Consider the following 17776-nt stretch of genomic DNA (forward strand, 5'->3'; position numbering starts at 1 on the left):
TATGTTATGTTATGTTATGTTATGTTATGTTATGTTATGTTATGTTACGTTATGTTATATTATGAAGGTATAGTTGTCAAGGACAAGGATAGAACAGATTTTAACAGTTTATTCATGTGATTTGAATAGGTACTCATGTGATTGAATAGGTCTGTGGGTCTCCGTTTGTCCAGTGTCCTGCCAGTGTTAGGGCAGACCTGAGTTATCCCTGCCAAAATGGCTCACCGTGGCAAGGGTTGGTTCTATGTGCTGTCAAACCCAAGGCCTTTGCCTTTGTAAAATAAGGTTCGTGAACAGATATTATATCCTGATAGAGGATCTCATGCTTTGGAGTAGCTAACCACGCTCACAGCTCGGTCCTCATCTCCAGCACTTAACCCAAAGACCAGAACTGAGAAAGGCTGTGGACCCCTCTGCCCCAGCCCCTCCCTGGTGGACGTTGTGGGGAGCAGGAGGAGCCTGCGCAGAGTGGAGCCGTGAGTTCCTGTAACAAACTGAGCATCTGGGCTCTGACGGGAAGGGTGAGGGCCTGGTTCTACCACCGCCTAGAAGTCCTGTGGGCCCTTAGTAAACAACACCTCTCTCTCTCTCTCTCTCTTTCTCTCTCTCTCTCTCCCCCTCCCTCTCCCCATCGCTCTTTCTGTTCTCCTGTCTTTTCTCCCCACCCGCCTCTCCTTGCCTTTTCTCCCTCACCTCTCCCTCACTGTCTGCAGTAAACCGGTCCCCTTCTCGCTGCAGCGGGTTGAACCGCTCTGAGTCTCCAAACCGCGAGCGCAGTGACTTTGGGGGGAGCAACACCCAGCTGTGCAGCAGCAGCAACAACCTCTACACTCCCGACTACTCAGTGCACATCCTCAGCGATGTGCAATTTGTGAAGGTAACTGTCCGGGGAGGGCCATCCCCGGCTTGCCAGCCGGCTGGGGAAGCAGGACAGGATGTGCAATCCAATGCGCCAAGATAACGCTGGGTGCTAATTGTTCCCTGGCTTTACAAGGGCCCTGTTTTCGGTTAGCTTGATTACTAATTTGTCACTCTTTTAAGATCTCCTGATCCCCATTTTTTGTGTGGGGAAACTGAGGCATAAACCAGTGCGGAATTAGGTTGCCTGAGACAAGTTGCTAGTGAACTGTTTCTTTTGAACCCCCTGCCATTGCCACCAGGTTGATTTGTTTTTCCGAGATAAATTTGCAGGTGATTAATCAACCAAGTATATGGAAGAAACCATGCTGTGATTTTCCATAAGATAGTATATTTTTATGTCTTGCTGTTTCAAGTCTAAAATGCAGTTTGGCAGGTATGTTAAGCAAAAACCCTTTGTGTAACCATTACACCCTTAGCAATCACTGAGCTCAGTGGAGCTCGGAACATCCATCACTTTGCACATGCAGGAGAGAGACCACAGTGCTCATTGCCTTGTAGTTAAAGGGTAGGGGGGCCATTGCTTCATACCTCACAGTAAGATTGGTATTGCACAGAACCCTTCTAAAATGTCCTCCTTCTCGTGCTTTGATAGGTTTTATTTGCTAGCATTCTGCAAACTGTTACATGCCTGGAGTGAGCCCCATTTATCCAAGTCCAACAAAACACCCAATGAGTTGAGTTGGTATATCTTGTCCAGTCGCAGGCTGGATTATGAGAGATATATTTATCACAAAGGAGGGAGGAGGTTCTCTCCTTCTGTCCAGAACACAAGCTCTGATAATTTGAGAGCAGTGTGCACTGCCTGGCTTTCTGTGTTCCAGAACTCTGCAGATACCCTGAGGTGAAGATAGAAACATAAAGATAGAAAGTTACCAAAGGGAGGGGCTGAGCCTGGAAGGTGGGGTGGGATAATAACTGTTTGTGGGGTGCTCTGTGCATGCACTTTGGGACTCCTTTGTCTGAATGATCCAGGTGGTCTGATCACCACCCTGTCAGGTAGGTACTACTGTCATAACCATTTTAGACATGAAGACATTGGAGCTTGAGGAGTCTAAGGTCATATGGCTGGTGAGTGGCAGAACCAAGCTTTGGAATTCAGTCTCTCTGTCTCCAGAGTCCAAACCCTCAAAACCCCAGTCTTTAGGAAGAGTTGTGGGAAATCAGAGTTGAAGGAGCCCCAGGAAGAAATAACTTGTGGCAACTAACCCAGCAATACTCATGGGTGTGTGTGACTGGGGACACTTAACAAATCTAATGTGCCACTAAAGTTAAACCTCAGAAAACTGAAGTCCATGATTCTCCTCCCTGCCTCCTTGTCCTGAAGCCCTCTCATTGCAGGCCTTCCTCAGAAGTGGAGGTAGGAAAAAAATGAGAACAGAGAAACTCTTCTGGGCTAGCTCTTCCTGGTTTGTAGTACTGCTCACATGGTTTGTGGAAAAAGAACTTGAAAGTCACAATATGAGTAAGCGGTTCAACAAATATTGACTGAATACCTACTCTGTGCTTGATATTGACAAGATACTATGGTGAACAAGACCATAAGCTCCTGCCTTCCTAGAGTTTCTGTGCTAGGAGGGGGACAGAGAGAATAAACAAGTAACCGCATCATGAAGAACCTAATTTCAGGTAGTGATAAAGGCTAGGAAGGTAACAAGGTAGCGGGATAAACAGTGATTGGGCAGAGCTGGCAAGGGGTTTCCTTTAGGAATGGTTGTCAGAGCAGACTGACAAAACAACATTTTTTCTGGGACCTGAAAGGGGAGGGGAGGAGAATGTTCAAGAGAGAAACCACGGAGGCAGGAAAGAGCTCGGTGGTTCGTGGATCTGAGTGCTGGTACGCAGCGTGCAAAGACAGGGGCCGGCATGAAATGACAGTGGACGGTCAGCAGCAATGTTGTCTGGCATCTTTAAGCCAGAGGAAGGCACTTCATTCTATAAGTGCACTGGGAATTTTCAATTAAGTTTGTTTCTTAGGTCTTCCCATTTGTCTTAGTTCAGGCTGCCATAACAAATAGTCATAGACTGGGTGGCTTAAACAACAAACACTTCTTTCCCACAGTCCTGGAGGCTGGAAGTCCAAGTTCAAGGAACCAGCAGATCCAGTGTCTGGTGAGAGCCCACATTCTGGTTTGCAGATAACCATCTTCTCCTTGTATCCTTACATGGGGGAAGAGACAGAGACAGGAAGCAAGCTGTCTTCCTATTAGGACACTAATTCCGTTCGCGTGCGCTCCACCCTCAGGACCTAGCTTCTTCCAAAGGCGCCCCCTCCACATGTCATCTCGCTGGGGGTTAACATTTCAGCATAGGAATTTGGGGCGGGGAGCGACATAGACTTTCAGTGCCTAATGTTATATATATCCTAAGTTTAGGAAATCAATATGAAGATTTTGCTTGCTGGTTTGGGGAGGAGAATGAATGAGAATTTGAGGCATCCTATTTAATGACCACTGGTGAGCCCAGAGTTTTCTGGAACATGTCTAGGTGTGCCTGGATTGGGGAGCACTTTCAGGGGATGTACTGGACAGCTCCACAAAGAGGAATGTGTTAAGATGAATACCTGGAATGGAGTTTGTAAGGATTTTCTTGAAACTTACAGATGAGCTCATGGATATCCATGCCTAGAACATAAGGAAAGGGGACATTCTACAGCTAATGAGGAACATAAAAGGGAAGTGTCTTTCCTGATGTTGAGAACCCCAAACCCGAGGTCAGTTCTCAGGTGCCGGTGTCATCCTTTTGGTCAGGCCAGAGGACTTTGCTGTGACCCAGGGCGGCTAAGTGGCACAGAACATGGTCCCTTTTCCCACCTCGACATGTTGACATTGAGAAGACTAAATGTCAAAAGTAGAAGTTGAGGGGAGGTTAGAAACCAATTAAAGTATTATTCAGAAACCTCCTTCAAATCCTTGCCGCAGTCTCTTAAAAACTTCAATTGTAACAATTCTATAGAAGGGAACTTTGGGAGTTCAAGCTCTTGTTTGAACGTGCACTTGTTTGTTTTATTTTGGTACTGGTTTTCTCTTTAAAAATATATATATATATATATATATATATATATATATATATATATGTATGTATGTATATATAAGTTAAGTTGATGCCTTAGACTAAAGTTGAAAATTCCCTTCTGCTGATGTAATAGACTTGTTAGGGCTGCCCTTTTATTCCCCTCACCCACCTGCCCCCCTACCTTTTTAACAGAGGGGGAGCTTTTGAGGAAGCTAAAGACTGTCGAAGAGAGGTGTCCTCACGGCCCAGGCTCCTGTGATTGGCTGCATGGAGAGCTTGCAAGGGGTTTTCATGTCCAACAAAAAGTTCCAGAACGTTATTAAGTCCGGAAGTAATTTGACTTTAAGATAAGCTTCAAAATTAGAAAGTTGTATCTAACGATTATCTGGGAGAGATATTAAAGCCACTATTAGTCATAGTTAGTAAATTATGAATGAAGGTACCAAAGAATCCTTATAAATTTTTTAACAATGCTTTTGGTAAATATCATCATTAAACTAAGACTATTTGGCAGATGTCTTATAGTCTAGATTGTGTAACCGTGACCAAAATGCCCCATCACCATCTGGTGGCAGAATCCCTAAATTGCAAGATGGTGTTGTGAGAGATGAATTTCATTAAATGATAGGAGTCATCACACTGGTTGAAGGTTAACTTCTGGACACGTTGGCTGCCAACTCAAAATGTCCAAAAGTGTACAGTTACTTTGGTTAGTTTCAAGATAAACAGGTCTCCATTCCTTTGTAATTTAGACGATGCTTGAGTTCCTAACTGGCTACTGTGTAAGAGAAGACAATTTGAACTCAAGCTGCACTAAGAAATGCCTGTATCTACAGCAATAAAGAGAGAATAAAAACATGTTGGCTTTTGAGCAGTGGTTTGACTTCCTCAATGAGCCAATCAGTAGGTTGAGCATTAACGAGGGATCTAGACACCAGTGGCTATACTAAGAAATGTAAAACATATCCTCTGCCTAATGAGTTTAAAATCTAGTAAGAGAGAAGAAATGTAGGTTAAGCAATAGTGACCAAAGCAGGGTAGTATCTAATTGATTAAGAGTTTGTGTGACACTTATTTTAAGCACTGTATTGCTGCAAATGGACCAGACCTTTAAGAATTAGGAAAGAACAGGAGGAGGGATACCAATAAACAGGCGTATGGAAGATGAGTAAGCACAGTGCATTCAAGGGAGTGTGAAGAGAGAAGCTGGGCTGGCCCAGTGGTTCTGCGTGCGCGAGCAGTGGGAGCACCATTGGGCACAAGGCCGGATTATCAGAACTGGGCAGAGAGATTCAGGTTGATCTGGTAGACCTCTGCTGCCCAACACAGTAGCCAGTAGCCACATGGGGCTGCCAAACACACTGAATGTGGTTCGTCCAAATTAATGTGCCGTGCATGTAAAGTACACGTTGGATTCCAAGGACTTAGTACAAACACAGAATGCAAAATTCCTCATTAATACTTTTATATTGATTCCATGTTGAAGTGAAATTGTTTTGGATATGTTGGGTTAAACGAAACACTATTAAAATTAATTCCCTCTATTTGTTTTTACTTATTTTTAATGTGACAAGAGAGTTTTCAATTACTTATGCAACTCATTATATTTCTATTGGACAGTACTGTTTTAGATAGTAAGAAATTCTCAGATGGTTGAACAAGAGAAGCAAGGTGATGAAAAGTGATGCTTGAATCAAAAATGTGAAAAAATAGTAACAATAAAAGAACTGAATTAAAAAAAAATAGTAATGCTTGAATCTAGAAAATGCAGCTGGTGAGAGGTTGTTTCCTGAACACATTTTCTAGAGTGGTGCCTTATCAACAATTTCTTTCAAGGTGACAGATTGACATGTCAGTAGTTTATGATTATGGGTTTTTTTAATATATATATTTAAAAAGAGGAAGCATTGTGAAAACAAGGCTGTGAGACTTAGGGAGAAGGTAACTAGTGGGTAGTGCCTTTCCTTCTATACAACCATCCACGAACAGTATAGGCCCGTCCCCAACCTCTGCCCCTACCCCTGTACTGGGCAACCACCCTGCTCCCCCTACGCAGAACCATGCTTCTTCCCTCTAATGTTAGGTCCTGGCCGTAGCTGTCTGAATCTTCCCTCTAACATCATTGACAAGTGGTTATTTAACATCTGTGTGAATGCCTCCACGACACGGAACTCAGTACCTTATAAGGAAGGAGTACATTTACTCAGGATTGTTACCAGATGTAATGCTTTATTCCCAGCTCGTTCTTTTGCTCCAGAACAATGCTTAAAGAGGGTTAGAGTTCCCGGATCCTTGCTCCCAGGTTCCTGAAGGGACATATCACTTTTTCTTAAGAACAAAGAGAGAATGGTACAGCTCACTGTGCATGTGGCCTGGACAGAACCTGTCCAGAAATAAACTAAATACAGCACTTTGCAACACTCCTGAGAGGCTTCTAGCTTGGGCAGAACAGCTAATGTCCCAACTGAGCCCATAAATCCATCTCACAGTCAAACAAGAACACACCCCCTTCCTTCTCCCTTCCTCCCGTCTTCCCTTCACTCATCATCTCTGCCTCTCCATCTTCCTTTTGTCATTGTCCCTACTTGGAATCTCCTTCCTTCCCCTACTTTGTCTTTCACTTTATTTTCTTAGTTACGGATTTACTTCCCTAAGACCTCATCCTGCCTTGACAACACCTCCACTCACTCCTACTCTGGGGGCAGAGGGACCATTGCTCCTGCCCCTTCCCCACCTCATGATGTGCCATGCACAGTTTAGATGAAATGAGATGATGATAGATTTGATGCCTTTCTTCGAAATGTATGCCCATTATAGAGTTAACTTGTGAGAGATCGATGTGGACGTGTTTTAAACAGTCATTTCTAACAGTTGGATGGCAGGTTCAGTGGCGTTATCTCATTATCACTGGGCCTCTGTTACAGGCCAGCTTGAAAGTGGCAACACTGGGACTAAACTAGAAGCCAAATCTAAACTAACTAGTTAACCCAAAAAGAGTAATATCAAGTACTCTGGTGAGCTTATCGAGTCGTTTAGGAAATGTTTCTGTCCTTTAAGCCAGAAGAACCTGTAAGACTCTAAAGAAAGCTCCACCTTTGGGAAGCCCATGGACACATTAGAGAATTGGGTTTGATGGTGACACTGGTTCCAGTTGTGTGCCAGCTGGTTTTCGGTCATCAGATGCCTATAGACCCCAAGCTACAAAGCAGTTATTGGGACACCTTCTCTAAAGGATTGTGAAAGACAGCCTAGTGCAGCCAGGCACACCCACTCACAGTGCAGAGCCCAGGCTGAGATCGTTGTCCCTGAAGAGCAAGACTAAAGGCCTTTAAACTACAATATCCAGGCTACAGGGGCACCATTGTTAGGCTCTGGAGTTTCTCCCTCTGAAAACTTGGAGCTTCATAGTCTCACTTCCCCTGCCACCTCCCTGGCTCCCATGAGTGAATAGCACTTTCCCAGGCAAAAACCCATACAGTGGAGACAGTGCCCTGGCTAGGACTCTGAAAGCTTGCTAACTGTCAAACTTGAGGCAATCCCTCAACATTTCTGGACCTCATTTTCTTATTTGTAAAATGGGGATCAAAAGAGCCCTCATGCCTGCCCAACACAGTCACTATGAAGAGCAAAGGGGTAACACATACCCAAGTGCTCTGTAAGCCATAATATACCCTATGGATGGAAGGTTCCACCCTCCTATCCCAACCTCTACCTGCAAGAGCAAGCTCTTATGGGTTAGTAACACTAGCACTAGACCTCCCACCCACATTCTAAAACCTAATATCAGTTCCATCTCTTTTATGAAATTGATAGCACTTCCAATAATATATATGATTTCCAAAAATGATATATAATATTTTAAATAAGAAATTAAAAAGAAATTGCAAACCAATTCGGTGAAAAAGCAATAAGGCATGAGTTTGTTACTGTAAGTAAATAAATTTATCTGTGAGCTTCCTGGTCATAAAAGCAAAGAGGGCAAACGTAGTGGACATTTGTGTTCTCATCAAGTATATCATTTTTCTAGAGAAAGGAACTTTTTCCTGGCAGTAATTTCTTGAAGTATTTATCAAATGGATTACTATAGGACTATGGAAGACATCAGAAAAAAATAGTACATATTGGCCTCATCTGCAAGTTTTGCCAGTTTATGTTCTTCATATGGAGCTTTTTTTTTTAGTTCAGCCCTGTATGCAAGCTGGGGGTCCACTATGAAAATCAAACATCAGTGAAGGCAACTATTAAGGGGAGTGTAGATAATAATTGGTTACAGGGGCATTTCCAAGAGTCCAGAGCATTGGACTCACCCGTGGTGTGAATTGGGATCACCTGGGGAGCTTTAAATAATCCAGATGTCTGTGCCCCACTCTCAGAGATTTGGATATAATTGCTTAAGGGTGTTGCCTGGGTATCAGGATATCTTAAAGCTTCCCAAGTGATTCAAGTGTGCTGCCAAGGTTGAGAACCACTGTCCCGGGAGGCATGAATAATTAGCGTGTCACTTTGATCCTTTCTCTGAAACACTGCAAGTCCCTGAACCATCAGTATGGGCAGCATCACTGTCAATTGATGGTGAAATCTCTAATACACGCCTGATGTTCTGTGATTGACTCAAGGTAAGGTTTTAGTCTGAGGGTAGGCTCCAGAGTTGACATCTCTTGGGGAAATTTTGGAACCTGATTTCTCACTTCCCAACAAAGGGGGCTGTAAAAGTCTACAGTAACATTGAATCTATTGAAGACTTTAGGCAAATGCTAAGTTGAGACCCCCATCGTTGCATGCCATAAAGCAGAGAACATGCCATTTGGGCCTGAAAAATATCAAAGCCAGTTAACACTTTGCCACTTTATCCATCTGAATCCTTTAAAGGATTCAAAACCTGAGTAGGAGGACTGTGTTTGATTTTAACTAGGTCTTAAGTCAGTGGTGCTCAGAGTGCAGTCTCCAAACCAGCTGCATCAGCATCACCTGAGCACTCGTTAGACCTGCAAACTCTCAGGCCCTACTCCAGACCTAGCAAATTAGAAACTCGGAGAATGGGGCCCAGCGATCTTGTTTTTAACGAGGCCTCTGGGTAATTCCGATGCTGAAGTTTGAGAATAACGGTTTTAAACTAACAAGAGAACTATCTTTGTCCCCTCTAATGGGCAGTAGTATAGCTAGAAGCTTGGGATCTCTGCATGTGGGTCTCCCATACAAAATGCAAAAAGACATACATTCTTAATTGGTGTTTTGTGATTAGATTGGTTGTGTTTGGAATTTGCTCGATCCTCATGCGAGACATCCTGAAGTTTGTTAGAGAAGAAAAGATTGATAATGTCCAACAAAGTAATGAGTTCCCAACTTGAGGGGAAATAGAAGATTTCTCTTTATGATGAGAAAACATTGCCTGAATGGTTGTCGAGGCTAGATATTTTGGTGAAGATTATAACCTAACATTCAGGATGAGTGCTAAATTTTTAAACATTTTGGGGTAGAGGACCATAGGATCTAGAAAATGTAGAAAGAACATCAGAGGATAATAAAGCAGAATAAAATACTCAATAAAAGTGACCAGAGCAACAGCCTGTACAGAAAGGAAAGGAGAAACGTAGGTGTATGAGGAAAGCAGAAGTGGGATGAGCCAGAAGTGATGGAGAGCCACCCCCCTGAGAATGTGAGTACTCAGCTGTCTAGGATTGACTCCAGGACTTCAGTTTGAGCATCACCCACAGCCCCCAGGGAGGCCAGGCATCCAAGCCACCAGGGAAGGGAGGGTCTAGAGGGCAGGTGCTGGAGAGTGGGCAGTTGACAAGGGGCCACTGTTAAAAGAGCCCTTGCCAGATACCAAACCAGCTTCAAGCCGCCTCCGTTCCAACGTGGAAATCTTAACCATTCCCTCTCCTATTACCAGCCACGCATCCTTACTGTTCCAACATGTAATACCAATCCTGCCCCGAAAGGAAAGGGAAGGAACATGAGCAGTGTGTGGTTTTGCCTGTTCTCTAGCTAAATGCAGTGAAGAAGGGAGGAAAACATTTGAGGTGACCATAGTGCTTGAGAAGACATGGTGTGGCACTATGTGCCATTGTCACTTTTCACCCCGTGCCATTCATGGATTCATGGTAGCACATTTCTATCCTGGGTGGCACAAAAACTAGCTAGTTTTTACTGGACACAAGGATGCGAGGCATGAGTCTGCAACATACACCCAGAGAACAGAGATGACAGATAAACCTTTCTGTATTCCAGAAAAGACATTTGATCCATGTTGTTTCCTTCCTGGAATTATGGGAATTCCTTTCTGGTCTGGCTAAGCCTGATTCTCCAGATGATTTTACTTGTGGGTGAGGCTTGACACATCAGGAAAGTCGCTAGGAAGACTCCCATGATCTCATGAAGGAGCTTGGAGAACTCTGCTGTGGACTTTTCCCACATAGGAGCATGATCCCACATCCGGTGGCGGGCCAAGTCCAAATGAGAAATGACTGTGCACTCTCAGGCCTCAGCATCCAGCTTCCTGACAGCAGGACGTGGAGCAGCAAAGCTTCCCTCACTACACTCCCTGTGGACCCTTAGGAAGAGGTCCCTTGACAATAGTGGAAGCACGTATTTAAAACTTCTCTGTGGGCAAGTACTCTGCTACCTGAAGGTGCCCTCCAACCTCCTCCGAGGCTCAGGAGAAGGCTTGGCTCCTCCAGGGGCACCATGGAAGTCCAGAGCCAATAAAAATGACAGTGGGGACTCATTGTCCCTCAACTGCTAGGCTGGTACAGCTTGGGAAAGGACCCGGTTCATGGATCCTCGCCCACAGAGGTCAGGGGTTCCAATGCACCCTAGTAGGGCTGCTTCTGAGCTCGGAGAGGCTGACCATATCCAAGGAGGGCTCTGTCCAGCCCCTCTTGAGCTTCCTCCCCTCTCTGCCTCTTCTTTCTAGATCACTCGGCAGCAGTACCAGAATGCACTCACTGCCTGCCACATGGACAGCTCACCCCAGTCCCCCGACATGGAGGCCTTTGCTGACGGAGACTCCACCAAAGCCCCTACGACCCAGGGTACACCCCAGACCCCCAAGGATGACCCTGCCATCACCCTCCTGAGCAACAGAAACAGCCTGCCGTGTAAGTCCGTTGGGTGGATGGGCTGGGCTGCCGCGGGGTGAGGGCAGCCCCACCTTCCTCCTTCAACCCTGCCCAGAGCTGCCATCCTGTAGCAGTTGGAGCCGCAGGTCTTCTCCAGAGCAGATGGGCACACGCTTGCTATCCTCCCCAGGCAGCCGCTCAGATGGGCTGAGAAGCCCCGGCGAGGTCGTGTACCTGAGGATGGAGGAGATGGCCTTCACCCAGGAAGAAATGACGGACCTCGAGGAACAGAGCACACAGCAGCTCTCACTGTCTTCTGCAGCTATTCCTACGACAGCAGGTCGGGCAGGGAAATTGGGGTCATCACCGTCGGGCACTGGGATGCCCCGGGGGAAAATCAAGGAGGGACCCCAGCCCCCATGTAATATTACCACCTCCTCACACAGTGAGCGAGGAAGGGAAACACACTTTTCTAAGTGCCAACCCCTCACCAGGCCTGTCGATCCATTCTCCCAGGAAGACCATATGTAGGGTGGTGTTAGGAGCTAGGTTTCCATCTGGATTCAGATCTTGGCTCCTTCATTTAGGAGCTATGCGATTTTCAGCAAGTTACTTTAACCTAAGATGCTGTTTCCTTATCTTAACAGATAAGTTTCTTCCTTGTGTTAATAGATGTAAACCGTGGTGGCTAGGTCATGAAGTAGCTTGGGGCATAAATGAAATAGCTTATACAGAGGGTGTATCGCAGTGCGTGGTACCATGCTCTGTATTAGGTAGTTCTTAGAGACCTGCCTTACAGATGAGGAACCTGAAGTCAGCCAGCACTCTTACTGGCAGCACTCTTCCCCTCTTTTGGGCCAGAGGAGGTAATCTGTAGAACTTGTCCTGAGTTCTGAGAGCATATCATCACTGAGTCTCTCAACGCTTCTGTCTTGGCAGTGGTGTTGCTCTGAGCTCCCAATGTCCCACCTGTCCTGAGATCCTCCTGTCCTTGCCCCACTGAGATCTACTTCCCCAGGCCTTCAGCAGTGCCTGTGCCCCCACACCTGCCCTCCCAGACCTGCCCCAGTCCATAGTCTGAGATCCCTTGAGTCCAGAGCAATGACCCAACAAGTGCTCATCAATTTTTGCAGTCAGTACAATAACATATTTGAACTTGTGGCTAACTCAGAATATCTGGGACATACATAAACACCATGCAAGGACCAGAATTTAGAACTGGTGTTCTTTTTCTCCCTCACACACTGAATTCAGTAGCTAAATCATGTAGCAAGAAATTGTATCAAAGGAGTAAGAATGGAGAAAATAGTCTTTGGAGTTCATCTAGTCCATCCTCCTTGTATGACACAGGGACCTTGCATGCGGACCCTGAGGCCCCGAGAAAAGACTTGTCTGGTCTATATACTGCACTAAAAGCAGGATCAGCCTCATAGCTTTGCGTGCAGTGCTGTTTCCACCACCCCACTCTGCCTCCCAGGTCAGGTTCTTACCTCACTGGCATAAAGGGCCTGGGCCTCTTCCTGGCTTTGAGATTCTGTGCCTCTCTAAATCCCCACTGGGTTCGGTGGGAAAGATAACAGACGTGTGCTTAATTGTTACTGAGTCCTGTGATTTCCCAGGGTCTGAGTAAGTATCCCCACCTCAAGGTCCTCAAATGTGCTTTCTGTCTGGCAAAGATACTGAACAGAGAACATCTTGTCCTCTTCATCTCTCTCCTGCCAAATAACGTTTATATTGTTAGATTCTCGCTCCTGGTCTCTTTGTTCCTTTTGTGGCACTAAACTGCCCTTTTTGCTAACTAATGAGAGCCAACAGCTTCCTGGACATCCCCTCCTGTTACAGCCACCGCTGCCTTGGCTCTGGTTTTGAACTTTCACCTGCTGAGGAACATCACTCACAATCACCCTTCCTACATCCCTGGGTGTGTAGGTTGGGAAGACTTGAGTTCTTTCTTCTTTCCTTTCTCTCAGCATCAGATAGTGAATGTTGTAATATCAACCTGGACACAGAGACCAGCCCCTGCAGTAGCGACTTTGAGGAAACCGTGGGCAAGAAGCTGCTGAGAACCTTGAGTGAGTAGCTCTTCGCCTAGATGAAAGCCTCCCACCAGCTAGTTAGTAGAAAAATTATGTTAGGATATTACCCCTGGAGGAAGAACCATTGACTCCTTGTGGGAACCTAATGAGGTATAATCATGGAAATCTGTAACAGGGCTTGGGCCAGTACTGTGCCCTTGATAATGGGGAGGGGGGGGATGCATCCCATTCAGTTGGCTGTCATCTAGGACAGGAGTCTGCAAGCCATGGCCATGGCCAAATCCTGGCCTCCCTCTCCTGCCTGTACTTGTAAATAAAGACTTACTGGATCGTAGACCCATTTGTTATCTATGGCCACAATAGCAAAGTTGAGCAGTTGCAACAGGGACCAAATGGCCTGCAAAACCTGTAAGATTTACTGTCTGGTCCTTTAAAGAAAGAATTTGTGTCCTGGAGACTCAGTAGAAAGGAAAGCAGTATCTTTCATGGAAGGAAGTCAATAGCAGAAAAATACTCCTCCCTAAAAACAACAGAGCTGGGAACACATTGCCCTTCCATCCTTGAGGACAATTGTATGATTACCCCACCTGCCCCAATGCAGAAAGAAGGTTGTTTCCACGCTACAGAACGCAGGTGTGTGGGAATGGCCCCCAGCTACACCCACCAAAACCCTGGCTCATGGAACACCAAAGGCTGTGAGACCAGCCTTCTCACAGGAGGTGTCTGCCAGGCAGTTGGGCCTGGTTCTGAGGAGATGGAAAGACCTGGTTCTGAGGCATTACCTGCGCTTTACTCAATCCTCTTGGGAAATCTCCATTCCACTGGCACTAGCCTGGCTTTTTGGAGATGTCATCCCAGGTAGATGTAAATATGCTGATATCAACACCAGGATGCAATGCAGATTACTTTCTGCAAAACTGTCAAGGGCTTTGCCACCATTTCCACATCTGTTTTGGAGAGAGTCCATATCAAGGAATGTCCTCCCAGCCAGAGATTGATCCTTACAAATTGTTTTTCAGGTGGTCGAAAAAGGAAGAGGTCACCTGACGGAGAGAGAGCCTCTGAAGAGAACTCCAATTTAATGCCTCTGATCACATGACAGGGCAGACAGTGTTTGCTGGGTGTATGAGATTCAAGAGCTTTGAGGGAGAACCCACCCTCCCATCTTCTGTGTCTCCCGAGGCCTCCCACAGGTGACAGAGCATTCTGCTTTCCTTACCACCTCTTCACCCCTAGCAGTCAGTTTGGCAGATTTCCCCTTGTTGCCTCCAGTTTGACTCAGAGCCTTGCTGTGCCCATCATGGATGGAGGGGCCTCCGGTGGAACATGCTAGAAATGATCTTCTCCACGGCACAGTCTGGGACTGGAGAAGAAATGACCCCAAGCTGACAATGCCACTCTGGGACCCGACTCCCTTTTTGTTCTTTGGGATCCCCCCATGCCATATTTCATGCTTAGCTTAGCTCAGAAGGCGCCACCGACAGACAGGCATATAGGCGGCTGGAGCAGCAGGTATGAAGGTCAGTTCAGGAGATACACCAAGAGTTTCTCCAGGACTTTAGAGCTGTGGGACTCGGCAACGGTGGCATGTGATGTTACAGAACAGAAAACTGTCGGTGACCAGTTTCCTGTTAGATAAGGATTCTAGCAGCCTGGGAAGTGTGTCTCAGCTGGAATGGAAAGACAATGAGATGGAACATCAAGTCACCGTCTTGCCCAGGGACACATCTTTTTGGCTCCCTATCAGCAGTTATCAATCCATCAATAAATCTGCTCTGGAAGAGAAGGAGCAGAGAACAGAGACCCAGTTGGGAGCCAGAGATGGAATTTCAGGTTTTAAGTTCAAATCAAAGCAAACAAACAAAAACTTATGTAGAAAAATTCTAAGCTGTTAAAGCAAGTATAGCCATGACAAACCAAAGAGTGCCCAGGTCAGCCAAGAAGGATGCAAGCTCTCATGGGACTTCAATGTGCATTAAACAGGAACATTGAAGAATCGCTGTCCTTTTTCATCTGTTCCCCCCACTCCACCCCTTACTCCTCCCCAGCAGGTCAGCTAAGTGTACTTCACTCCAAGAATTTACTAGATCTCTTTTCACCCGGATGATGGGGCATAGTCAATTCCAAGTATGGCCACTAGATGGCGAAATAACTCCACATACCTAGTTCAAGAATAAAATCACTAATCACACAGATCACTAACCACACAGCCAACCAACCTTTGGGAAAATGTAGAAATAAGTGAAGGTTGTCTTTGGGACACCTGTCTCCCTTTCTGTCTCCCATTCCCTGAGTTCCCTCAATCAGGGATCCAGGGATCCAGTGATCCCATGGTGCCTGCTCAATCTCCAAACCTTCCCCTGGGGTATACTATCCAGGCTTACCCCCTCTTTCCCCCCAAACTGTCACTCCCACACCCCCATACCCATTCAATCAGTAATCACACAGAGAGGGAGGGAGACTGATAATTCATTCCTCTGGGTTATTTGCATCTCAAAAGAAAATGCTTACCCATAGGAATCTTTAACTCAGGGGTTCTTAATTTAGGGGTCAGTCACCCCAGGGGTTCCATTACTGGACTTCAGAGGGTCTATGAAGCCCGTAAGACTGTCAGAATTTAGTGTATGTGTTCTTATGTGTGTTTTCCAGAGGGCTAAAGCTTTCATGAGATTCTCAAATGTCTCAGACCCACAGAGAGTTAAAAACCACTATTTGAACTCAGTGGAACTTTCAGCCCAAAGTTTCTGCAATGCAGAGTGAAGTGAACAGTGGGCAGTTCGAGACAGATACAAGTGGTCTTCTCTAGTGTCTAGCAAATCAATGGGGAAAGCTAGGACCTGCCAAGAAGTGGAAGTCTTCAGAGATCCTTGGCACAACCTAGGGTATTATACCACACCCCCACACGTTTGTCCCCGCTTCCCCACCAAACTAGAGCAGATGTTGCAGACAAGAGGGCCACAGCATTTGGAAGTAAAGATTTTCCCACTGGAGATGCTCTTTCCAGCAGTGTATGCCTGACTTCTCACCCCTTGCTCAGTTCTGCCTGAGGCCCAGCAGTGCATGACTCCTAGGTGATTCCACAGCTGCCACTTACTCCCAACACCTACTCTTGCCTAATAGGAACTGGCAAAGTGTCAGCCCTCAGTGCCGGGCACCTCAAACCCAAACCGGTGAACACTGAGTTTCAACAAGAACTGTCATTGTGCAATTTTCCTGCCCAGCTGGCCACTGGCCCAAGGGGGCCTGCCTGGCTAGTCTTCCTGTCATTATTGCTTAGGCCATGGGGCTCAGGCCACTGCTGTTGCATACACCCATCCCTTTGCAAATTCCCAAAGGAGCCTGTCACCACTCCCCTCCCTATTCCCCACTCTATTCCCCAAGATTTCCTTCAGGTTAAAAAAGTTAAAAAAAAAAAAAAAAGGATTTTAAAATAAAGCATTCATGAAGGCTTAATTGTAAATAATTTTTAAATAAAATGAAAATGCTTTTCCTGGAATGTTTTTCTTGCCCCTGAAATAGCTCAGTTCTCAAGCGGTTTCACATTTGAGATGCTGGTTGGGTCGGAGCACACATGGAATGGTCTCACCTGAGGCCCACCTGCCTCAAGAGGCAAGACTCTCAAGGCCAGGTGCAAAGCTGTACTTAAGGTTACAGGAAAGCACGGGTGCTCTACTTTGGAGGCCAGATGGGTAAGATTTTGCTGGAACAAATGCCAGCAATGGAAAGTAAAACCCAAATGAGAAGCCCAAGTGTGAATGAGGACAGGACGTACAGAGCAGATAATGAGAAGGGGCTGGTATTTGTTGAACCCACGTGATGGGTGAGGCACTGGGCTGGGCACCTTCCAACTTCAAGGTCTTGGGGGCCAGACCCGGGAAAGCCCCTGAAACAATGTGTTGGTCCACACTGGCTCCCTTCTGCAGACCCTCTGGAGAGGAACCAAAGTGGCACAAACCCAGTGTTTTCCAACCAAAGGCTGAGAAAAGGAACAGGGGAGAGCTAGGCATATTGATCAATTTTCAACCAACTAACACAAGGAGGGAGCAGCCAGACAGGTAAGAGGGTGTGTTTGGGCATTTAACATCTTTGTGGAAGGAAGGTTGGGATTTGACACTTAGGTCAGTTAGTGGCCTATGGACAATTTGAGACTCTCCAGTCTGTTAACCCTACTAGCAATAATAAATGAAAACACCAGCTATTTTGGTGAAGTCTTTATGTGCCAGGTATTGTGCTAGGTATACATTTACTCATTTCTGTCTCAAAACCCCCCTGTGAAGGTTTTAGTCTGTGAAACAGGCTCTGAGCCATCAAGTGGCTTGCTCAAGGTTACGCAGCCAGGAAGTGGCAGGCCCTGGAGGTAAGTGTCCTCCTCCTGAGCAAAGGAAACGGAAAAAAAAAAAAAACAGTCCTACCTCTGAACTTCGCAGGGCACACCTGCAGAAGAGGCCCTGAGAAGCCCTACCGCAAAATCTATGGAACTCACTAAGCCCAGCTTTTGCCAAACTTTAACACAAAACCCTTTTTCGGGTGAGCATGGGGACAATGGAACACACTGAGAGAAACACTAGCCTATATGCCAGGGTAGAATGAGAGCCAAATTCCCATTGATTGGGGCTTTCTTTTATGCAAAAAAATATTTCAGCATTTTGGTAGGGACGTTCTGGTTTAAAGAAGTGTTTTTAACCAGTTTTTGCACTAGTGTCTTCCCCCAAGAGAAAAATTGAATTTAAATTCTCCCTAACAAGA

General features: G+C 45.9%; 1 protein-coding gene across 1 annotated transcript in view; it reads left to right on the forward strand.

Annotated features, from left to right (window-relative positions):
• CNNM1 (cyclin and CBS domain divalent metal cation transport mediator 1) overlaps positions 1 to 15026 on the forward strand; it is a 58623-nt gene extending 43597 nt beyond the window's left edge. The window contains exons 7-11 of the mRNA XM_049645560.1: positions 714 to 877; positions 10850 to 11033; positions 11185 to 11334; positions 12965 to 13066; positions 14050 to 15026. Coding sequence (XP_049501517.1) covers positions 714 to 877; positions 10850 to 11033; positions 11185 to 11334; positions 12965 to 13066; positions 14050 to 14129 — 680 coding nt within the window. The 3' untranslated portion in view covers positions 14130 to 15026. The remainder of the gene's footprint in view (positions 1 to 713; positions 878 to 10849; positions 11034 to 11184; positions 11335 to 12964; positions 13067 to 14049) is intronic.
• Positions 15027 to 17776: the final 2750 nt, after the last annotated feature.

The sequence above is a fragment of the Panthera uncia genome, chromosome D2 (assembly GCF_023721935.1).
Source record: "Panthera uncia isolate 11264 chromosome D2, Puncia_PCG_1.0, whole genome shotgun sequence".
Taxonomy (NCBI): domain Eukaryota; kingdom Metazoa; phylum Chordata; class Mammalia; order Carnivora; family Felidae; genus Panthera; species Panthera uncia.